The following is a 25,428-nucleotide window of genomic DNA, read 5'->3' as shown; positions in this document are numbered from 1 at the left end:
CTCAGTAAATACTTGTTCATTCATTAAATATTTATTGAGCACCTACTGTGTACCTGGCATTATTTTAGTAATAAGAATGTGTCAGTGAACAAAGATTCTTACTCTCATTGAGAAGAGACAGATTCATTGACTGTTTCAGGAGCTATTGTTAATATCCTAATCCCTATAATGATGGAGGAGAGGGAAGATCAGAGTGGTTTTCTAATATAGAACCCATTCTTAAAAGTATTGTTAAGTCAGGGAGAATGTACTGTAGATAAAATTATGTGGGCCTCAAATAATGGGAATAGCTGTGCTTGGGTAGCTGAGATTGTTAGGGTTAGCATCATTTTTAAAGAGGAATAAACTAATTTTTCTGTTTTGTGAAAGTCAGCTTTTCTAGACCCTTTGGATGAGTATTTATTTATTTATTCTTTCTGCGAGAGGAGGGTAGACAGTGAGGGAGACTCTTGCGTGTGCCCTGACTGAGATCCACCTGGGAATCCCATGTGGGGCCTATGCACTAGTACAGAGCTATTTTTAGCTCCTGAGGCTGTTGGGCTCTATAGTTATCCTCATGGCCTGGGGCCACGCTGGAATTAATTGTGCCACTGACTGTGGGAGGGGAAGAGAAAGAGAAGGGGCGGTAACAGGTGGTCAATTCTTCTGTGTTCCCTGATCAGAACTCAAACCAGAGACATTCATAGCACAGCCAATGCTCTATCTACTGAGCCACCAGCCAGGGCTGAGTATTTTTATTTTAAATGTTAAATCAGCTTTGCTTTTATATCAGTATATTTTAAAAGGGTAAACACTGATTTCATAAACACATCCTAACTTTATTCAGGCAGAAAAGGAAGCTGTACAAGTCTCTTAACTTATCAATATATTAAAATTTTAGAAGTCTTTTCTTTCTTATATTTCAAGAAAGTCACACACATGAATGCTATAAGAATCAATAATTGATTGTGTTTTCATTTTAGATATATCATATATTTGCCCTAAATCTAGGCTGGATGGTTGTATGTCTGTTCTAGTTTAAGTGGCTGGATTAATTATATTCCTAAAGTAATAGTTTTATGATTTGGAACCTTATTTTCAAAATGCATGGTGATTGTACATTGGTTAATTTACATCGGATTTATGATAGTAAATTACCAGCAAAAAACGTTATTTCACAATCTTCATGCATGACCTTAGTAGTCTCCGCCGCTTACTGTTTTTCTCTGGCAGCTGTGCTTTGGTTTCATTCATTGTTTTCTCATAAGTTAATTTTGCTTCAGTTTGTACCTGCTCAGTCCTGAGAAGTGTTCCAAAGCCATGTGACCACATCTTTCATGAAACATTTCTGAACTGTATCAGCTGACATAAGAGATAAAGTATTTTTTGAATTGATATTGGTATGCACAACTCTATATTGCTTTACTCTTAATATGTATACTTAAAATATTAAAATACACTAAAATTCACATGTGTAGTTTGAGAAGCTTCACAGTATTCTTGGAAGTTAGAATCAGTCATCAAATGGACAGCAGATGAATTCTGGAATTTTCTCCCATTTTACCTAATTTTTTCTTCTTTTGTTTTAGCACGCTTCCTGGGCTGTTACAGTCAATGGACTTATCAACACTGAAATGTTTTCCTCCTGGCCAGCCAGAAAAATTTTCTGCATTTTTGGATAAAGTTGTTGGATTACAAAAATAAACACTAAACTCTCAATACTTTAACCTCTCCCCCAATCCAACTTATGAAATGTGGTTAAATCAAATTAAATACATAATATATATTTGCTGAATTATATAAAGTAATAAACTTCCTACATCTGTAGAATGTTAGAAAATATTTTTAAAGATTTTATTTATTGATTTTTAGAGTGGAGAGAGAGAAGCATCAACTCATAGTTGCTTCTTGTATGTGCCTTGACCAGGCAAGCCCAGGGTTTTGAACCGGCAACCTCAGCATTCCAGGTTGATGTTTTTTCCACTGTACCACCACAGGTCAGGCAGAATGATAGAAAATTTTATGGTGTGAATATTAGCATTTGGGTTCAAATAATAATTGCGCTTTAGTACATTTATTAGATTTTCCTCAATCTTCATTTCTTAGTATTAGAAATATGTAGTAAATGAACATTCATCAATTTTGTCCTAGAATCCCAAATGGAATTGGAATTATATATATAAAAATTAAAATTGAAAACTTCGATATAATGTCAAAATTAGTTAGCTTTTTCTCCAAATATAAGAAAATGAAACACTAACAAACTTATAAAAAGATTCTGAAAGTCAGCACCTTTAGCTTCAGAATCTAAGGAACCAAATTTTAAAAAAAATAATGGGTTATGTCTTGTGAAATAAAATGCTCAAAATTTATCTAAAAATGAACTATCAAGTCAATTTGTCCGTTGTACTTGGAGGAACAACTTTATCCTGAAGATTAGAGTGGTGTGCGTGTGTTCACTTTTTTCCTCTAAAATATATAAATACAGTAACAAAATAATCTTATCCAGTGTCAGAACCTGACTGGTTTGAAAACTATAAACCAAAAGGACTTAAGCCAATAGGATTCGCTTTTTCTTTCTTTTTTTTAAAGAAACCTTTCAGTGCTACTGAAACACTGTAACATCATAGAGGAATTTGTAATTTGTGTACTTATAAAATTAGTTACAAATGAACAAGTGATCTGATATGCATAATGGCTAACTACATGGTTTTACAATTCACATAACTCAAGATATACAGGGTGCGGCAAAAGTAAAATACAGGAAATGGTTTATTGTGTTATTTACTATTTTTCAGATGAACAACTGTAAAGCAACTTTCCCCAAGTTCTGATTAGTGTAAGTGGTCTTAAGACCTGTAAAATAAACTAGATTATCCTTATGTGTTCCTAGTTTTCTGGTAGAAAGTTCTGATATAGTTCATCAATAAAAATAGAGCTTTCACTGTAAAGACCTGCTTTCCATTTCATTATCCCAAAATGTTGAATATTTGAAACATTTTACTTGGGATACCTTATATGTTTTTGTAGTTATTTTCTTGGTTGTGTTTTACTTAGGCTAATATTAAAGTAAATTCTTACTGATGGTAAAAGGTGGTGGCTAAGAAGTACTCTGGTTAGCAGGAAGAAGCCAACTTGGATTAAAATTTTTGCTGAGAATCTAAAAAGTGAGTAATCTATCTACACAGTTGAGAATTCACAGCACCATAATCATAATTGTATATTAATGTTAATACTAATGTCGTAGGAAAGGCCTTATTTAAACCTATGGAGATAATTTGACTTTTCTGGGTCTTTTGTGTGTTTTTTTTTGAATTGTCTTGGTAAATGTCACAATTAGAGAGAAAAAGGGAGAGTGAGGACAGACAAAACATTGATCTGTTCCTGTATGTGCCCTGATCAAGGATCGAACTGGCAACCTGTGTACTTCCAGATGGTGCTCGGACCAACCGAGCTATCTGGCCAGGGCTTAATTGGTCTTCTATTTTGAGAAAACCTGTGGCTTAAAATGTATGTTGATCGCTCAGTCTTCAGCCATTTTATATCATAAAGGACTAACCATAGAGAATCAGACAAATGAAAAGGTCTGTTTAAACTTCAGACAACTAGAAAACAGTATAGAACCAAATTCTCTGCTGCTTTCCTACTAGAAAACAAAATCCCAGTATTTCATTTAGCAGAGTCTTAAGCCAATAGTGTCAGTTGTGTCTAGTGACATCTTTTGACTAAATGTGGGGTTTAAAAATCTAAGGATATCAAGTATCTCATTAGCAGGTTAGGTAGTGCATCAGTCTTAAAAATTAAAGGATATCTTAGAATAATTTTGATGGGGCAGGAATACTCTAGGTCATCTAGTCCAATGCCATTATTTACTCAGATGAGGAAGACCAGAGGTTAGGACTTGTTAGAAGTAACAGCCTTGGGCAAGACTGCCACTGGAAGCAGCAACTTGAGTCCCACTCCTGTGTTCTTTTTCTACCATAACATAACATGTTGTAAGCTTTTTATTTCTTTATATTTGTTTTCCTAGTATTTAGTTTAATTCCTTTCCAAAGAAAGTTTTGAACATTTCCAGAAGTTGTTTATTTTAGTAATAGTTTCATGTTTGAGTTTTCCTTTGGTAAATGACACAATTCAGAATTAGAAACCTGTGATTCTTAAGTTTTTGGAATCTAACAAAATGCCATGGGTAGAATTAATACTAGATTGAATGAATGGAAACATTAATACAAAGAATTGTGGATTTTTGGAGTTGGAAGAGTATTTTAAAAATACCTAGTGAACCTGAGCAGGCAGTGGCTAGAGTGTTGGCCTGGGATGCTTAGGACCCTGGCTTGAGCTCAAAGGTTGCTGGCTTGAGCACAAGGTCACTGGCTTCATCAAGGGTCACTGGCTTGGCTGGAGCCCCTAGTTAAGGCACATAAAGCAGTCAATGAACAATTAAGGTGCTGCAATGAAGAAGTCACACTTCTTATCTCTCTTCCAGCACGTCTGTCACTGTCTGTCCCTTTTTCTGTCTCCCCCTCCAAAAAATAATTGAAGTGAAACTCATTTTACTGATGAGGAAATTAATTTATCTTAATTACCAAGTTTATATCTTATTGATCCTGATGAGAAAAAATAATGGTAGTCAAAATCCTATTAAAATATTTGTTCAAAAAAGTGAAATTTAGTTTTATTACATGACATGGCTTCAGGTTGAAATCAGTGAAATGCAGTGTCTTGAGTGGTTTTCTGTTAGAGGTATTTAAATTTCCATGAATTAGGTAGTAAACGAGAAAGTATTTTGAGAAATTCACATTGTAGGTAGGTTCATATGTGGATAACAGAAAGTTTATGTTGGAGTAGATGAAAATTTATGTGAGGAAGGGGATGACCTTGGGAAGTAAGGATTTTATATTACTGTGTGCTTATAATTTGGGAGGAAAGGAAAGAGCTAGAAGGATTTGGTGGTAGGTAAGAGTACAACTGATGAACTTGATGTGGGACTCTGGAACATTTAGAAGTCATCTGAAAGTGCTGCCGGGTATCTGATTTTAGATACCTTAGAGCAAAATCATATATGCACAAAGGGCAATATAAAAATATGTACTACTTATTTGATGTTTTGAGAAAGTTTTCCAAGATTAGATATTAGGAATGACTAGCAGTAATGGAAGTATTTTCTTGGTCTTTTATTATGGTATAAGCACTTAATCCCACTGATTTGTTCAAAATGTAAAATTTTCAGAGATGACCAAAAATCCGTATACAGTTTAAGAAATGAGATATAAGGGAAGAGTATTTGAAATAGTGTTTTGGGAATGCTTTGGAATGAGTAGTTTTTTTTGTGTTTTTTTTTGTTTGTTTGTTTGTTTTGTTTTTTGTATTTTTCTGAAGTTGGAAACAGAGAAGCAGTCAGACTCCCACATGCGCCCGACCGGGATCCACCCGGCATGCCCACCAGGGAGCGATGCTCTGCCCATCTGGGGCGCTGCTCTGTTGTGACCAGAGCCATTCTAGCGCCTGAAGCAAGGCCATGGAGCCATCCTCAGTGCCCAGGCCATCTTTGCTCCAATGGAGCCTCGGCTGCGGTAGGGGAACAGAGAGATAGAGAGGAAGGAGAGGGGGTGGGGTGGAGAAGCAGATGGGTGCTTCTCCTGTGTGCCCTGGCCGGGAGTTGGACCCAGGACTGCACGCCAGGCTGACATTCTACCACTGAGCCAACCGGCCAGGGCCTGGAATGAGTAGTTTTGATAGCTAAGTACTAATAATCAGTTTTCGCCTGTACAATTAGTGAATTCCAGTGTATTTCCATCATTTATGGGAACAGGAGGATGGCATATTTGAAACTGGGAATGTTTCAAGAAATTTAAGTTGTGGATACAAGCTATCAGGTATATAACCTGTTTTCAGTTTTTATGTTGCTATTTAAAAGCATATTGATTTCTACTCAGAATCCATGTGGAGAAGCCCCCAGTTGGTTTACTTAGTTGCAATTTATTGACTAGCTCTTTTTTTTCTTTAAATAATTGTGTTTTAGATTCTATTTTTGGTCTCCTTTATAAGTTTTTCTTGGTATTTTCATCTCTCCTAGAGCTTCTACTGTTGACTCCCACTAGCTTTATCCTCCAACTCTGATTTGAGCTCCTGAATGGTATTTCCAGTTACTTACTGGTCATGTCTGTCAATTCTCTAAGCACCTTGAACTCGATGAGCCCCAGACTGAAGTCATATTTCTCCTTTTCATTTTTCTGTGGTCATTATCTCTATTAATGGTGGCACTGTTTCATATATCCAACCCTTTTTATATTCTTGGCAACCAGATACTCTTACCTTTACTTCCTAAATAGTTCAAGCCCATTCATTTATTAATATACTCTTTTAACAAATGCATAATAAGAATCTTTTTATTATCAGGGGATATGATTCCTACTATAGAGGAACTCTTACAGTAAAGGTGAAGAAGACCTCATTCTTAAGTTCTTTGCCTGAAAAACAGTAGGTTTTCCATAAGCGATAAATGTACTTCAGTAACTTAGTACTGTTTTCTCTTACCTTATTTAGGATTAGGTATTGGTCCTCAGAAACAGTTATTTTGTACGCATTCATTTCATACTGTTTTTGACTACACAGTATCTAGTATGTCTCTTGTTGAGAAGGAAGATGTAACCATGTTGTATAGTGAAATTTGTAGGATCAAGCTTTTATAAGAATTGCATCTAAAACTGCAGTTCTGAGCTTATGTAATATCCTAGTGGTATTTAAGGGTCTGTCAGGTAATGGTACCTATTGAGAATTTTCGGTAAAATATAAGTTAGAGATTTATCAATAGCAGTATCTATAATGTTTTCCAGTGAAAGATTACATGGAGAAAGGTTTAGGATAAACACCAATTTAAGGCCTTGTTATATGGTTAATTCTTACATGAATATTCTAGTACAATCTTTATGTTGGATAGTTCTTTTTAATTCGTATACATATTGTAGTTGGCTAGACAAAAAAAACAACAAAACAGGAAAAGCACTCTTAGGTAGCTTCAAACAGGAATGTAGCACATATACTTTTTTAATATTCTCGAAAAATATTTTGAGGTACTTTTATACCATTACATACCTCTATTGGTATTTCACTTCTAAATCGGTATTGTCTTTAGAAATGTTTACATCCTTACTATAATTTTTTAATTGATTGTTACTCTGTCATTATTTTATTTTTATGGCTACTGTCCTGCTCTCCAAGATTCTTAAAAATATTTCAAACTTGCTTCTCTCCCTGCTCACACCTATACACATCTTGCTGTGAATATCGGAGTTTATAGATACCTTGAGGCCTGAAGTTAAAAGTCCCTAGACTGAGGCCAACTTCAGTGACTTTATTCCTATGTCATTGTTCGTTCATATTCTGGTGATAACTGCTAGACTTTTTAACAATTAAGCCCTCTAATTAAATAAATCTGAATTTAGTAATTCCCATTTTTTTTTAACAAATTAGAAACTTTACTTAAGTTTAAAACATACCAAATAACATGTTTTGAAACTAGCCTTAATACTTTTTTTTGAGAGACAGACAGACAGGAAGGGAGAATTGTTGTGGCACTTTAGTTGTTCATTGATTGCTTTCTCGTATGTGCTTTGACCATGGGGGCTCCAGCTGAGCCAGTGACCCCTTGCTCAAGTCAGTGTCCATGGAGTCTTGCCTATGATCCTATGCTCAAGCTGGCAATCCTGGTGTTTTCAACCTGGGTCCTTATTGTCCCAGGCAATGCTCTATCCACTGTGCCACCGCCTGGTCATAGCCTTAATACTCTTAGACTATTAACTCATCATCTGTAAACCATTCTGTCTTGTGTAGCACTGTTTCCAGTTAATAAAAGGAACTAAGTGGATTTTTCTTTTCATTTGTAGGGATTAATTTAGGGTATACTACATTAGGCTATTTATTTGGTTACACAATACATGTAAGTAGCTCATTTACTGTCAAATGTGCTTCTGAAGTATTTGCTGAACTGATAGCTACTGTTGGAGTGACGTCTGTGAGAGCCATATATTGCATCTTTTTACTGGTCATTTCTCCTTTCATAACAGGGTGTGTTTACATACTAGTGTGAAGTAGGTGGATATACTCTTCAAATACAGGAATGAAAAAGATCCTCAGCCTAACCATTCCAGTTCTCAGTTTTCCCATTTGTGAATTTATAAAATTAACTTTCCCCATAGGGAAAACTTCTGACATAGGTAACTTCTAAGGCAAAACCAATTGTGTGGCATGTTTGGCAATAATAAATGTTATTGAAATAATACATTTTTCTCTTGGTTAGAGTTTTTGTTTTAAGAAGTAGGAAGAGGCTTAGAGATACTTTCCTAGAATTCAAAGTATATGGATATAAATGTTACAGAAATCAAAGCCTTTATTGGATTTTATATTTGATTTCATATTCAGTCTCTAGCAGGGGTTATAGTTAGAGATTTAAAGTTTATTTAGAGATTTAAATGAATGGGTATTTCCAGTGCATCAAAACGGAAAACAGTGCATTGGTCTTTACCTTCCCTCAATCCCCTGTCTATAGATTGATTAGACAGATACTGCAAGTATCTTAAATCAAGAAACAACCCTCAGTATTTCTGTGCCAGTATGATATATTTTAAAGCACAATGCTATTTTTCTTTTTTTCTAATCTGTATTAGACTGTTTCAGGTTGAAGAAAGGAAGAGAAGGAAAGGAAAGCAAGTGGTTCTTGGTGAGGTTTCTTCAGTTTTTCATATCTGAACAAGGATCACTGATCTGGGAAATTCTTTTTCTTGTCTTTATTATCTCCTTCCTAAAACTTGAGGAGGTTAGATAGGGCCCTGTGACCAAATTTTTAGAACCAATATTTTCTCTTCCTGCATAAATTCTGCTTTGCTAATTCTATTTAAATGTCTACCATGAAAAGAGTGATGGTTTCTAGTTCCAGGGTTCTGTTAAAATGTTTTTTTTTTAAGTTTATATTTTTAAGTAATGAAAGACCTTAAAAAAGTGATTCTTTAGATTTGAGCTATTCCCCCAATTAACCTCCAGTTACTTGGTGTTAAAAATAATAGAAATAAATGATTTAGTATTAATTTTCTTAATACTGATTGCCTTTTTAGTAGTTTTTGTTATACATTGTTATATACATGTATTATCTTTATTTCTTCCAGTTCTGTTTAGATATTAACGTATAACATTGTATAAGTTTAAGGTATATACAACATAATGATTTGATATATGTATATATTGCAAAAAAAGATCACAGTAAGTTTAGTTAACATCTATCACCATACATAGTTAAAAACTTTTTCATCTAAAAGTCTAGGTCTATATATTTCATTCGTTTACGTTTATTCACTTTTGTGTGGGTTTGTCAACCCCACAATTTGCCAGGATAATAATAGGTTAATCCCCCTAAAAGCTATTTTTATGGTTAATTTTGATCATAAATTTGATCAAAATTTGACTAACTGAAGAGGACAAATCTGTTTGTCACCATCGAATTAGGGAATCACACAGTTCCTTAAACCTTAAAGAAAGCTTAGAGATCATGCAGCCCATCTCTATTTTACAGGTGAGGAAACTGACTCAGAGATTAAAGTGGCACAACCAAATTCATTATATTTTTATGGTACCATACTGCCTCTCAGACTCTAAGATAACTCAGAAAGCATCATGTAAAAGCATACGTTTACAATTATATATGTTATAGGTAATGTATACTTAAAAAATTCAGGCATGTACATCATTTAATTGGTTGAAACATAAGAATAATTTTAGAATTAAAATATTAGAATTAGAATTATATAGGAATTACCTACATATAATTCAAATATAAGATTAGAAATACTTTAGGGTATAGTTATCTTAGAATTATTAACATATTCATGTCTTGTACTACAAGGAATTTCCTGATTGGATCAGTGAAAGAACAGACAATTCTAGCAATTAAAACAACAAATCACATTTTCAAATTAGATTAAAATATAAAAGTAGTAATTATAAAATTAAAGCACATCAGTTTCCTGACAGCTCACATAATATAATTATTTTAAGTTATTTTGGTTTTCCTCAATTTGTTTTATTTTAGTTGGTATCCAGAGTACAGTGCCTAAGAAGTCTTTAGGGCAATCATTTTTCTTATTATTTTCAGGTGTTGAAGGGAGGAACTCTATCTGGGTTGGTGAAAATTTTTCTGGGGAGCTATATTTGAACTTTGGTTTGCTTTCTAGTAGAATTTATACGAAATTTTTCTGGTTTTTTTTTGTTGTTGTTGTTTTTACCAGAGTGTAATTGAGTGAACTCCTTTATTTGCCTAACATCAGTCAATACTTAATTAAGTACTTATGCACTTGATATTCAGTGTCTTATGTCATCCTAACAACTTTAGGTATATGTCACAAAGTTTTAGAGCAACATTTGTCAAACATTGAGACAATTTAAAAGCAGTAGTTAGGGCCCTGGCCGGTTGGCTCAGCGGTAGAGCGTCGGCCTAGCGTGCGGAGGACCCAGGTTTGATTCCCGGCCAGGGCACACAGGAGAAGCGCCCATTTGCTTCTCCACCCCTCCGCCGCGCTTTCCTCTCTGTCTCTCTCTTCCCCTCCCGCAGCCAGGGCTCCACTGGAGCAAAGATGGCCCGGGCGCTGGGGATGGCTCTGTGGCCTCTGCCTCAGGCGCTAGAGTGGCTCTGGTCGCAACATGGCGACGCCCAGGATGGGCAGAGCATCGCCCCCTGGTGGGCAGAGCATCGCCCCTGGTGGGCGTGACCAGGGGCGTGCCGGGTGGATCCCGGTCGGGCGCATGCGGGAGTCTGTCTGACTGTCTCTCCCTGTTTCCAAGCTTCAGAAAAATGAAAAAAAAAAAAAAAAAAAAAGAGAATAAAAGCAGTAGTTATACTGTATTAAACACCATTAGTAACTTAAATGGTATAAGCTAACTGCTTAACTTTGACTTGGTCTTTCCCAAACCTTTCTTGCCCATGGGAAAGACTAGGTCAAAGTTAAGCAAATAACTAGCATTCTTTAGATCCTTTGATATTGCTAGTAGGCATTGTGAACCTCAGAGATAGATGCGTTGTTCTTGGAATTTTGGCCTTGAAATTCTTTTTAGAAACGCTTAATAGCATGTGGAGCACATTGTTCTAAAACACTGCTTTTCAAAGTTTGGTCCTGGATGAGTAGTATCAGCAACTCTTGAGAACTTGTTAGAAATGTAAATTCTCGGGATCCAACTCAGACCTGAAGCATAATCTGAGTGTGGGGCAGTCTGTGTTTTATCAAGCCCTTTAGTTGAGAGTCGCTGTTCTAGAGGTTTACAGACTTGGAGTAGTTCATTGTGGGAGAATAGCCAACTGGGATTTCAAGTACAATGGATATTTCAAAGGACAGTATTAAATCAAGCCCAATTATAGTACTTCGGGGAGAATGACCTGCACTTAACCACCTCTGGGCCTTTTTTCATATATTTTATTTAGTATATAGTTCCTTTTTATATTTGTGAGACAATATATAGTCCTAATACTATTACTGAATGGGTGTGAAAACTTGGACAAGTCTTACAATTTGAAATCCAATTTTTTCATCTGTAAAATAAGAGATCCCATGTAGTTGTAAAAGTCTACTTATTTTTTCAGTTTATTTTGCTTGCATCCTGAATAATTTTTAAATTTAATTATTATTATTTCTTAAGTTAATGTATGTAAATAACATATTAACTCATTCCACGAGGCTTATAACAAGAAAGAGCAGTTTTATGTCCCATTCCTGTCTATCTCTGATCCTACTTCCTATAGGTCAGTGGTCCCCAACCCCTGGGCTGCAGACCGGTACTGGTCCGTGGGCCATTTGGTACCATTCCGCAGAGAATGAATAAATAACTTACATTATTTCCGTTTTATTTATATTTAAGTATGAACAATGTTTTATTTTTAAAAAAATGACTAGATTCCCTCTGCTACATCCGTCTAAGACTCACTCTTGATGCTTGTCTCGTAAGTTCGACAATTATATTTAAAAATACCAGTTTTTACGCCGGTAGCATAATTTTATTTTGTGCATTTATCCGTCTCACCCTAAAGGCCAGCCCGTGAAAATATTTTCTTATATTAAACTGGTCCGTGACCCCAAAAAGGTGACCTGCTATAGGTGACCATATTACACTCTTTTAAATTTTTTATAATTGATATGTTCAGACTTGTTTTGATTTTTTAATTTTAAATATCATCTGTCAACTTCCTATTGGGGAACAGGAAACTTTTTTGTCTCTTTCTCTCTTCCAGTATCTATAGATAATACTTAAATTTAAAAAGCAAAAACAAAAGTTTAGTTTAACCAGTTCCTATGAGATGATGATGTTCAGTGTTAACATTATTATTAAGTACAATATTGACCACATCTGAGCCGTGTATGTGTTCATTGGTTACATTTGCTTTTCTATAAAATTATTTTACTTTATTTACAAAATTTCCTTAGTTTTCTGTAGAAACATCCTCAAATTCTCCAACAAAGGTACTTAACCCTGGTATGTTTAAACACATTAGGTTATCTATAACTTCTGGCACTTATTTTTAAAAGTTTTTTTTTTTTTTTTTTTGAAATGTCTGTGCTGGCATTCTCTGTCCCTCTTCCTGAATTGGTCCTTCTCTATTTAGTCCTCTTTAATGTTGTCCTTAAATTTCCCCTTCATCCTTATCCTGAAAATTTCTTTGTTTCTCTCCCATGTTGAATCTATTTCCAGGACTCTGTATGCCCGCAACCTTTTGTATTCTGTTTAACTTCTGTATTTTGGTTTCAAATATCCTCCAGTAGCTTTCTGAGAAAGTACAATAAATTATTTTAATCTTTCATGTTTGAAAACACCTACTCTGTCATCTGATAGTGTGATATAGAATTCAACTTTTGAAATACTTTCCCCTCACGTATGGAACTTTTTTTCTAGCTTCCACTTCTATTGAGAAGTTTATTGCTGTGCATATGTGTAATCTTCTGTATGACTCATTTTTTCTTTGAAAGCTTTTAGAGTCTTTATACCCCCGACTTTAGAAATGTTACATGCATTGCTGATCATCTTTTTTTTATCTTTCATTTTTCTGGCTACTTTATGGACTCTTTAAATCTAAATAATAGATAATAATATCCTACAGTGCTAGACTTTTCCTTGTATCATCCATCATATATCACCCTGTATACTTTCTTCATCTCTTTTTTGGGCCTCCTGTTGGTTAGGTGTTGGCTTTCCTGGATTAGTCCTCTGTCTTGTTTTTCTCTGCAATCTTGTCTGTTTTATGAGCTGCTCAGCTCTAAATTCTGTTCCTTCTACTGTTTTTGTTTTATTTATTTTAAAATTTAAATACAGCAAAATTAGCATTTTTTTCTTGTACAGTTCTATAAATTTTGACAAATCCATAATTATGTTACACTGCCACAATCAAAATAGAGAACATTTCAGAAATTCCCTTATGTCCCTTGTTGCCATCCCTTTGTAGTCAGACCTTCTCTGCAACCCTAGCTGCCAGCAGCAACTGATCTGTTTTCCCTTCCTATAGTTTTGCTTTTCCAGTATGACATATAAACCCAGTCTCATACAGCATGTAGCCTTTGAATGCCTTTCACTTAACACAATGCATTTGAGATTCATACATGATCTGTGTATTGCTGCTTCATTTTTGTTTTTTGTCTTTTTATTTTAGTGAGGAAGGGAGGCAGAGACAGACTCCCGCATGTGCCCCGACGGGGATTCACCTGGCAAGCTTGCTAGGGGGTGATGCTCTGCCCATCTGGGGCTCTTGCTTTGTTACAACCAGACCCATTTTTTAGCACCTGAAGTGGAAGCCATGGAGCCATCCTCAGCACCTTGGACCAGCTTGCTCTAATTGAGCTGTGGCTGCAGGAGAGGAGGAGAAGAGAGAGAGAGAGAGAGAAGTGAGAGAGGGAAGGGTGGAGAAGCAGATGGGTGCTTCTCCTGTGTGCCCTGACTGGGAATCGAACCAGGGGCATCTACATGCTAGGCCGATGCCCTACCACTGAGGAAACCGGCCAGGGCCCATTTTTGGTTTTTAATGTTGAGTAGTAGTCTGTTACATGGATGTACCGGAGATCGTCCATTCACTGGTTGAAGGATATTTGGATTGTTTCCAGTTTTGGGTGAATCATAATTATGAAAAAAGCTGCTGTACACATTCACGTACAGGTTTTTGTTTGAACTTAAGTTTTCATTTCTCTTGTAGAGATGTCCAGAAATGGGATTGCTGGGTCATATGGAAACTCTTAAGTTTAATTTTATAAGAAACTGCTAAACTTTTTTCAGAGTGGCTGTTCTATTTTATATCCCCACCAGCAACATATGAGAGTTTGATTTGCTCTGCATCCTTGTCAGTACTTGGTATTGTCAGTTTATTTTATTTTTATTATTAAGTGAGAAGTGAGAGGCCGAGAGGTAGACTCCCTTATGCACCTGGACCCAGTGATGTTCCGCCCATCTGGGGCCATTGCTCAGCAATTGAGCTGTTTTAGCGCCAGAGGTGAGGCCACAGAGCCATCCTCAGCACCTGGGGCCAACTTGCTTGAACCAATTGAGCCATGGCTGCAGGAGGAGAAAAGAGAGAGAGAAGGGGAGGGGTGGTGAAGTAGATGGTTGTTTCTACTGTGTACCCTGACTGAGAATCAAACCCAGGACTTCTACACACTGGGCTGATGCTCTACCACTAAGCCAAACTGGCCAGGGCTGGTATTGCCAGTTTAAAAAATCATTTTAGTTATTGTAAGATGGTTATAGTGGTATTTCATTAATGATACGCAGTGGCCAATAGGCACACGAAAAAGGTGCGCAACAATATTAGTTATCAGGGAAATGCAAAATAAAACCACAGTGAGATACCATTTCACACACACCAGGATGGCTCTAATTGAGATGGGCAGTAAATGTTAATAGGATGGGAGAAGTGGGAACCCACATGCACTGCTGACAAGAATGTAAAATGGTGCATCTGCTGTGGAAGACAGTCTGGTAGTTCTTCAAACAGACATCATTTACTGAATGATCCAGCAACTGCATTCCTGGAATACAAATATGTCCAGACAAAAACCTGCATGTGAATGTTTGTAATAGCATTAGTCATAATAGCCCAAAAGTGAAAACAATCCAAATGTTCATCAACTGAAGAATGATTAAATAAAATAACGTTTAACTATACAAAGAATTGAAATACTTATTGATACGTGATACAACATGGCTGAACCTTGGAACCCTCATGTTAAATGGAAGAAGCCTGTTACATAGAACCATATATTGTATGATTTCTTTTATTTGAAATGTCCAGAATAGTCAAATAATATAGACAGAAAAAGTAGATTAGTGGTTGCCTAGAGTGAGTGGATATAAGGAGATTGAGGTTGATGGTTATGAAGTATGGGGTTTTATTTTGGGGTAATGAGATTGTTCTCAATCTACTGGTGCTGAATCCACAACTCTGTTATGATATATATTAAAACTGAAGTGTTCTTTTGAGTGAATTTTAAAGCTGTTTAAAAAACACCAGTTTTAAGTGTATAATTCAATATTTTTTAGTGAATATACAGATACTCAGATAACACCACTGATCAGTTTTAGAACATTTTTATCACCCCAAAAAGATCATTCGTGCCTGTTTTCAGTTAATACCTATTTTGACCGCAAACCCAGCAACCATGAATCTGTTTTCCGCCTCTATGGATTTGTCTTTTTGGTATATTTCATATAAATGGAGTCATTTATCTTTGGAATAATACTTTCTACATCTGGCTTCTTTTGCTTATGTGCCAGTTTGTACATTTTTTACTATTGATGGTTTTGTTTATTATAGCCATCAAAGGTGTGTAGGTAGTTTGAATTTGCATTTTTTCTAATGACTAATCATGTTGAACATCTTTAAAAATTTTTTTTGACATTCAGCCCTGGCTGGTCGTCTCAATGGATAGAGCATCAGCCTGGAATGCAGATGTCCTAGGCTTGATCCCTGGTTAGGGTACACATGAGAAGCGACCATCTGCTTCTTTCCCCTCCCCTCCCCTCCCCCCCCCAGACCTGGGCACTGAGGATAGCTTGGTTGATTCCAGTATCAGCTTCAGATGAGGGTTAGTGGGTGGATCCTGGTCCTGGTCGGGGTACAGGTGGGAGTCTTATCTCACTATCTGCCCTCTTCATAAAAACAATTTTTTTGACATTCAATATTATATTGGTTTCAGGTGTACAGCATAGTGGTTGAACATCTTTTTAAATGTTTATTAACCATTGTATGTATCATCAGTGTATTGTGTAAAATTTTGCTCACTTTTTTTTTAGTGCGTGCACTTGAGAGAGGGACAGACAGACAGGAAGGGAGAGAAGCGAGAAGTATCACCTCATAGTTGCAGCACCTTAGTTGTTCATTGATCACTTTCTCCTGTGTGTCTTAACGGGGAGGGGGGCCACAGCAGAGCAAGTGACACCGTGCTCAAGCCAGTGATCTCGGGGCTTTGAACCTGGGTTCTCACTGTTTCCAGCTAATGCTCTATCCCAGGGGTCGGGAACCTATGGCTCGCGAGCCAGATGTGGCTCTTGATGGCTGCATCTGGCTTGCAGACAAATCTTTAATAAAAAAAATAATAACGTTAAAAATATAAAACATTCTCATGTATTACAATCCATTCATTTCCTACTGCTCATGTTCATGGTTGCGGGTGGCTGGAGCCAATCACAGCTGTCCTCCAGGACAACACCAAATTTTTATTGGATAATGCGTAACGTACACAGGTCGTTGTATGGCTCTCACGGAATTACATTTTAAAATATGTGGCGTTCATGGCTCTCTCAGCCAAAAAGGTTCCTGACCCCTGCTCTATCCACTGCACCACCACTGGTCAGGTGTCCTTTGCCCATTATTTTTATTGTATTTTTTTTTATTGTTGACTTTTGAGAGTTCTTTATATATTTCAATAAAAAAGGATTTTTTGGATCAGATATGTGATATACAGATATTTTCTCCAGTGTGGCTTGTATGATCATTCTTCTAACAGTGTCATTTGCAGAGCAAAAGTTTTTAATTAATTCCATTTTTTTTCTTACATTACATCTTAGAACTCTGCCTAACTTAAGGCCTTGAAGATTTTCTCCTATGCTTTCTTCTAAAAATTTTGAAGTTTTGTTCTACATTTAGGTCTTTAATCTATTTTGAGTTAATTTTTGTACAAGGTGTGTGTGAGGTGTAGGTTAAGAATATTTTCCTTTTTAAAAAAAAACACTTTTTAGTTTTGTGGTTTATTTATTATTGATTTTAGTGAGAGAAGAAGGGAGAGAGAGACAGGAACAACAATCTGTTCCTGAATGTGCCCTAACCAGAGATTGAACCAGTAACTGCTGTACTTCAGTATGATGCTCTAACCAAACGAGCCACCTGGCCAGGGAATGATCTTTTTTTTTTTGTCTTTTGCATATGGGTGTCTATTGTTCCAGCACCTTTTGAAATAGGGCCTTTTTTCTATTGAACTTTTCTTGAACTGGTGACCTATTGTCAAAAATCAGTTGACCATTTTTGTGTGGATCTCTGTGTGCTTTCTCTGTGTTACTTTCTCTTTCCTCTATCTCATTTTGTCTTACTGTTTCTGAATTTTTTTTAAATTTCCTGTTCTTTATTCTATATATTTTTCTCTCCTCCCAGTTTTCTCTTCCTTTATTCTCTTCCTCAAAAATAACTGTATAGATTAGTATTGATTGAGGTTTTATATACCTTATTTTTAGTTTAAATAGCAATAAATGTGAAGACTTTGTATTTTTTATTTTAACCCTTAATTTTTTTTCAGTGAATTTGTGGCCTAAAAGAAAGGTGATGATTCCTCTTCCTAAACCATGTTTCAGAACTTTTATAAAAGAAATAATTTCCTGTGTTCTGTTTTCTTTAGAAAAATTAGTTAAGGCTATTTCAAATTGGCATGTTATTAAAAAGGAAGTCAAGATTTTAAATCTTTTTTATAGCATGTTTTTATTTCATTCCTTAATTACGAAATTGATTATTGATGTTTTTTCCTATAGGGTACAGTCATGATTACTGCTGGTTCCACAGATAGAAGAAAAACAATTTTCAAAGCAACTGAATTTTGCAAGGTCTCCAAAGCCAAAATTTGATCTATTTTTAAAAAATATTTACTAAAAGTAAGAAAGGAATTGGATTTTGGCATTTAAATAAAAACAAGACACTTGACCATGGATTTAATACAAGTAGTCAAGTCTTTTCTTTGAATCTTACAAACAAAGTACATTCGTATTTTACTTCGGTTTTCTCAGAATTCAGAGTACTTTTCCGGAAAAGTGCCTTAATACCGTATTGAAACATGCTTCTCATGTCCATCGCCTCTAGTGCTGTGCCACAGGAGTTTAAATGTAGTCTATTACAAAGTTTGTGTCTAAGTTATTTCTTTCATGCTGCTTCAATTTAATTTTTTCATTTTTTTTAAGAAACATGTTTTGCATATTCTTTTTGTTAATGTTATATAATAGTTTGGAGACATTAATCAAGAACTGTCTCACTAGCATAGTTAATGGATTTAATTTCTGTGCTTTTAGCAGATGGTTATCATCTAGGAGAAATGACTGAGAATATTACTTAAACCCTGTACCTGAAATATCCAGATAACTGCTTTGGTGCTTTACTTGGTTTGAACTGTGAATCTGTGCCTGTGTATCAAGGGTGCCACCCTTCTTTGTTTTCTAAGATACTTTTAATACAAAAACTTAATAGTTAATTAGGTTCAGATTTTTTTTTCTCTCATCTCCATGAAACTGTGAAAGGAGCAGGGAACCTGGGCAGAGACTGTAGGATATTTGGGCAGAGGTCTTACAACAATGTAACATGAGCCCGACTGCATCATAGGCACCTGGGCATTGTTGCAGTCCCTTTGTAGCCTCGTGCAGCAGTTGCCTCGAGTTAAGCTGCTAACTCAGATTCCCTTTGGCTCCGAAGCTCAGCTGCTTGTGCATACTTCTCTCAACCTTGGGCGGATTGGGTTCATTTCACTCTTCCCCGACAAGGTAGCTCTGCAAGGACCTTCTCCCTCACGAGTCTTCCTCAAGTCGAGTTCTCGATTCCTAGGAGCATTGCTTCTTCCTCTTCTTTTCACAGGATCTCAGCTTGTCCTGAGAAACCCAGCTCTTTGCTTCTGCTCCTGAGAAGTGCCGAGATTTTGCAGTGCTGACTCCAGCTACCTTCTCATGCCTAGACTTTGGGCTGCTTTTCAGATACCTGCATAAGCAAGTCCTTGTCACTAATACCCATTCCTACCCGCACCCTGCTTCTTCCTTCCAGCTCTACTTGTGTTCCTTTCTCCACCTCCCCACCTCCACCCTCCGTGCACAATGCATAAAGGATGGAGAAAGTTCTGCCGCCAGAAGTCTCTGAGTGAGGCGACAATGGATGAATATTTAAGCAGCATAGGGCTGTTTCGAAAGCTGACTGCCAAGGATGCCTCTTGCCTTTTTCGGGCTATTTCAGAACAGGTAAAAAGAAAGCAAATACATCTCCCTGTACTGAGATTTTGGAGTTTGTGATGTGGCATGGTACTGTAGTTAGAAGACCTGTATCCCACCAAAAGAAAACAAAATTCTCTTTCATTCCTAGTAAAAACGTCCCAATCTGTCTGTTTTATTAGCTTGGTGCACACCTTTGCCGATGAGTCCAAATATATTGCTGTGCCTTTGTTATCTTTTCTTTTTTCTAAATATGACTTTGGAATGTAAGAGGGATAAGATAATGGGATTAAAGAAGAATTTGAAATTTGTTTTGATCCTTTATAAGCAGCCCATGCTTCCTTTAAGTTTCATGCCTAAGGAAAAATATACATGCTGTGCACATAAAGAGTAGATAAGGGGGAGATTAACAGGACCATCTCCCTGATCTCACTAAGGGTGACACAAACAGATTTTAGTAGTATCAAGACTTAATATCCCAGTTTCCTACATATGTTCTGAATAAGGGGGACTTTTAAGTGTCCAGTTCTTAGTGTTAATTTAGAAGATTCTATTTCAAATGACTGCTGACAGCTGGTTTTTCTCTTTTTAGTTGTTCTGCAGCCAGGTCCATCATCTGGAAATCAGGAAGGCTTGTGTCTCATATATGAGAGAAAATCACCAAACTTTTGAGTCTGTAAGTAGAATACATACCGAAGGGCGAGCTGTCATTAGCGTATGTAGCGGATGGGAAATGAATTTTGAGCACCTGCATTTGAAACATATCATGTAATCTCAGTAGCAAATATTTAATTTTCTGCTAGCTTTCTTCCCCCTAGGGTATCACACTTCTGGGCCTCCTTCCAGAAATAAATTGTCTGTAGTCTCAAAATTAAGGGGAAAAAAATCTGTATTCTTCCCACAACTTTCTTCCCCCACACACTTCTGTTCTTTATTATCTGTGGCACTGTTTTCCTTAAAAACTTAATTGTAAAGAAACAGATTAGTCCAAAACATGCATATTTTTATGAGACAAACTGGTAATTGGAGCTCTGCCACTAATGATTGACTTTAAACAACTTTTAGAAGAAATCTTTCTATACATTGATGTATTTGAATTCTTATTAACAAACCAAGGTTTTATCAAGGTCTGAGATGAAGGGTGCCCTTTCATGTGTCTGTTTGATTTTTATTATGCCCCTAGCCCTTCCAGTACTATTTGTTTTCTTCTGACTATATATTATAGATAGTTGCCTGTAGTTTGAGATTTACTCTTAATTTTCTCAACAGGTTTCAGTGAATTTTAAAACTTATGTGAAGGGTTCTTGACTTTTTTAAAGCTTTTTCCCTCAAAGTTAATTTCAATCTGTACCACACCTGGGGAAAGAATTATTTATGAGTTACTTCAAATACAAGACCATGTTGTAAAGCAGTGCGTCTCAAGTATTTTTGTGCATACAGATCACCTGGAGTTCTTGTTAAAATACAGATTTTGATTTAGTAGCTCTGAACTGGGGCCCAAGATTTCTGCAGTGTTAACAAACTCCCAAGTGATGCTTGCAGTTGTTTGTGGACCTCATTTTGAGTAGCAAAGATACGTATGTAAAATTTTAATACTACATGGATGAATGAATCGCAGAATAATTTTGCTGTGTGAAAGAAGCCAAACTCCCCCCAAAAGTACGTACTATATGAGTCCCTTTACATAAAACTCTAGAAAATGCAAACTAGTCTCTAGGGACTACAGCAGGCCTGTGGTGGCTTGGGGGATCAGTGGAGTTAGGCGCAAAAGGAAACTTATGGGGATGATGGATATATTCACTTCCTAGTTAGGATGGTTTCATGGGTGCATACATTTCAAAACTTAATAGATTGTGCCATCCAAATGCATGCAGTTTATTGTATGTCAATTATACCTCAATAAAGCAGTTTAAAAGGGGGGATTGAGAATAATTAATTTTTTTAATTCTAGTATTTAATTCTAAATATATATGCATGGAGTTAGATTTATATTTCCTGAGTTTAATCTACTTTCTGTTGAGGTATATTTTACATATAATTCACTGTTTTGCGTTCAGCAGTTCTGGTTGTGGTAATCAGATGCTGTTCTGAGCTGCCACTGCAGTGAAGGTGTGGAACATTTTCATCGCCCCAGAAAGTTTCCTCGTGCCCTGGGCTTTTTTGAAGTTAATGAAATTCCCTTTAAAGTTCCTCAGTTTAATTTTGTAAATGCATGTCTCATAAAATTTAAAATATTGGGCTTATAATTACTGAGCTTGCTCGACTTATGAAAATTGTCGAGTTAAGATGGCATTTCAAAAGAAATTCATAAGCATAGCACTTGAGGAAATGCACTGGCATGGGGATAAGCCAGGCCCAATCCTAATACACTTCTTTAGTCCAGCTTTCTCTCCACCCATAGCTTTGTCTGTGTGCAAATCTTCTTGAGGTGCTGTGCAAAGTGGTAATTTAATACTGTAATTATTGAGCTAAACAAAAACCCATCAGAGGATAATAATGCAGAATATAATCAAATTTCAGTAATGTTATGATGTATTTGGTTAAGTCAAGTTTGTTTTATTTTTAAAGTATGTGGAGGGATCTTTTGAGAAATACCTGGAACGGTTGGGAGATCCCAAGGTAAGATCAAATATGGGGGTTGAATCTTTTCAGATTATTTGGAATATTAACCTGAATAATCATTCAGCTGTTACTTTAGCTAAAGCCAATCTATTTTCTTAATAACCAGCTGTGTTGAATCAAAAAGTTCTTGCAAAAGTTTAGAGGCTGGCAGTTGTTGACCTCTTTTTTTTTTTTTTTTTTTTTTTTTTTATTTCTTTTTTTTTTTTTTTTTGCATTTTTCTGAAGCTGGAAACAGGGAGAGACAGTCAGACAGACTCCCGCATGCGCCCGACCGGGATCCACCCGGCACGCCCACCAGGGGGCGACGCTCTGCCCACCAGGGGGCGATGCTCTGCCCATCCTGGGCGTCGCCATGTTGCGACCCTCCTGGGTGTCGCCATGTTGCGACCAGAGCCACTCTAGTGCCTGGGGCAGAGGCCACAGAGCCATCCCCAGCGCCCGGGCCATCTTTGCTCCAATGGAGCCTTGGCTGCGGGAGGGGAAGAGAGAGACAGAGAGGAAGGCGCGGCGGAGGGGTGGAGAAGCAAATGGGCGCTTCTCCTGTGTGCCCTGGCCGGGAATCGAACCCGGGTCCTCCGCACGCTAGGCCGACGCTCTACCGCTGAGCCAACCGGCCAGGGCTGACCTCTTTTTTTATGTTGGATAACAGAATTGTGTGTTTAACAATTTTATCATCCATAGATCAGTGAAAAAAAGTACATGCTACTTGGGAACAGCACAAGTCTAAGCCTTTCAGTTTAATGGGGGATGGCGATAGTTATGAATTTTACTTGAAGTCATTATTTTTTATTAAATGTTCTGGTTTATAGTTTTCTTAAAGGTAAGATCCATAAGCACATGTTTAATTTAAAAATTTATGTGATTAAGTTAATTCCATAGTTCTGGCCTTAAAATACGTGTACCACATACCCTGCTAACTTTATGTTCTTACACTAATTCTATATTTTTATTATGCTGTTTAATTCTCCCTATTTTTATGTGCCTGTTAACTGTCTTTGTTACTTAATGGTTAAAGTCTTTGGGTCCTTTTGTTGTTTTTCGGAATAAGTTTATGTTAACGAGTAACACAGTATCCCAAGTCTCAAAGCAAGTTATATTGTGTTCACAAATTCTTCATCTGGAAAAAAAAATGATGAACTTGGAAAAACCTGTACTTTCTAACTATACAAAGGTTTTAAAAACTGTTTATGTTTAGGAAGGTGCTGGCCAGCTGGAAATAAGAGCTCTTTCTCTAATTTATAAGTAAGTTGAATCTCTTTTTAAAAAGAGTGTGTATGCATGTGCAGTTTCTATTAAAGTCCCTTCAGGATTGGGAAATTTGAGATGTAATGTATTGCTTTGTTGAATGAAGAGGTTTTGAGCAAAGTCAGTTAGTGTAATTTTTAGGTGGAGAATCTCTAGCATTTGTGTCTGTTTGGATGGAAGAATAAAGAACTTTAACAACTACTGGTAATATTCCTGTGGAAAATTAGAAAATTTACCGTAGAATTTTAACTTTGTGCCTCTTTTGCATGCATCCTAAATGGGACCATATGGCTTCCAAGAGGTAGAAATTGGTTCTTGAGGACAAAAAATAAAATTAGATATTGCAGTGGTTTACAGGGTAACTGGTATTAAATTTTCATAGGGATATTAAAATTCTAAAATGTCTCTTTAAGGAGGCAATAATGGACATTTTGAGAAACACTGCTCTAGTTCTTTGAAAGCTTTGTTATGGTCTTTGAAACTGCAAAAGTGGCATTTCTGAAAGCTGTGGGGTTTTGAAAAAGCTGTGTAATACAAGTTAGAGGCTAGTGGGAATCTTGTTCATTTGAGAAGTTTGATCTGAATAAGACTCCTTCACAATTCTGAGGATGGTGAGATGGCATATACCTTAGTGGATTTAGAACTGTCTTGTTACAGGGACTTGTTGAAGTTATGTTTTTCAGTCTGCTCTTTTCTCACTAAAATACAGCAAGAGGTAGTATAGCACAGTGTTTGGGCATGTTGCTTTTAACTCAGGGCCGGCTCTTAAATTGTCCTGCTGTCTGTCTTTGTATGGCCCATGAGCTGAAAATGCTTTTTGAAAGTTTTTGAATGGTTAACTCAAAAGAGGAATGTTTCATGGCATTTGAAAATTATATGAAATTTAAATTTCAGTGTATAGTCAATAAAGTTTTATTGGAACACAGCTATGTGCATTTGTTTAGCATTGTCTGTGGTTGCTTTCATGCTACAAAGTGAAGGTTACATAAAAGGCTGGAAAAGCTGAAATTTTTGTTATCTGGTCTTTTATCCAGAAAAATTTGCTGATCCCCCTTGAAATAAATGGGAACCCCTAAAATTCACAAACATACATAGAATTGATAGTCTGTCTTCTTTACTCCCTATTCCCATAAATTAAGATGCATTTTAAAAATCCATAGGACTGTACAGGCCATTAGCTAGCTTATCTACCTTGAATTAACTAACATTGTTTAGCCTCTTAAATATTTTGTTTTACATGAATAAAGTCAGCAGTTTAAAATCACAAATACTTCTTATAACTGTCTCTTGCATGTGCTAAATTATCTCTTCTCACCCACCTTTGTATTCTACCCACATAGTCGAGATTTCGTTCTTTATCGCAATCCCGGAAAGCCTCCAACACATGTCACAGATAATGGCTATGAAGACAAGGTAAGAAGACGAGGCAGTGTTTACTAAATTAAAAAAAAAATTGAGTGTTGTTGTGGGCTTACCAGTATATTAAGAAATCACCTTTGTTTTTGCCTAGTTAATGAAAAAATAAGCCCATTCTAAATGCCACGCTTTTCTCCCGCCAGGCTTTTCCTCTCCAGTCACTCATCATCAGTGTTATTATGTACCCTTCTGAACAGACCTGATCTTGTTATTCTAACTGAAAACTCTAATTGGCTCCTCACTGATTAGAAGATACAGTTCAAACTATGAATCTTGGAATTCAGTGCCCTAAAAGGTCCCAGCCCTTCTTTTCAGCTTCCTTTTTCAACAACATTACCTTTACCATGTTTCCAGATAGTCGGGCTTTCATACTTTTTTCTTTCCTTTGTATATCAAATGTGTCAGTTCCTTTGAAACTTTCACAGGCCTCCTGGAGTTATTTCCTTCCTTTGTATCAACCAACTAATTATAGTGTTTATCACATTGTATTTGTTTTCATGTCTGTTTCTCTCCTTAGTCTGACAGTTTCTAGTCTGACCTGTGGTATCCCAGTGATAAAGCAGTATTCAGGTCTCTGGTTTCTAAACCCCAGGCTTGCCTGATCAAGGCACATAAGGAAGTTGATGCTTCCTGCTCCTCCCCCTTCTCTCTCTCTCTCTCTTTCTCTTCTTTCTCTCACTTTTCTCTTTTTTTCTTCTCTCT

At 36.5% G+C, this 25,428-nt stretch overlaps 1 protein-coding gene across 1 annotated transcript in view; it reads left to right on the top strand.

The window, feature by feature from the left end:
• The window catches only part of ALG13 (ALG13 UDP-N-acetylglucosaminyltransferase subunit), a 75,483-nt gene that overhangs the window by 5,337 nt on the left and 44,718 nt on the right, over nucleotides 1-25,428 (top strand). Inside the window, 8 exon segments of the mRNA XM_066250448.1 lie at nucleotides 1,569-1,665; nucleotides 18,871-19,008; nucleotides 19,197-19,330; nucleotides 19,332-19,473; nucleotides 20,036-20,119; nucleotides 22,012-22,062; nucleotides 23,261-23,307; nucleotides 24,651-24,723. Of these exon segments, the coding sequence (XP_066106545.1) occupies nucleotides 1,569-1,665; nucleotides 18,871-19,008; nucleotides 19,197-19,330; nucleotides 19,332-19,473; nucleotides 20,036-20,119; nucleotides 22,012-22,062; nucleotides 23,261-23,307; nucleotides 24,651-24,723 (766 nt within the window).

The sequence above is a fragment of the Saccopteryx bilineata genome, chromosome X, assembly GCF_036850765.1.
Source record: "Saccopteryx bilineata isolate mSacBil1 chromosome X, mSacBil1_pri_phased_curated, whole genome shotgun sequence".
Taxonomy (NCBI): Eukaryota; Metazoa; Chordata; class Mammalia; order Chiroptera; family Emballonuridae; genus Saccopteryx; species Saccopteryx bilineata.
The sequence above is the reverse complement of the archived record's forward strand: the minus strand, read 5'-3'. Positions and strand labels throughout refer to the sequence as shown.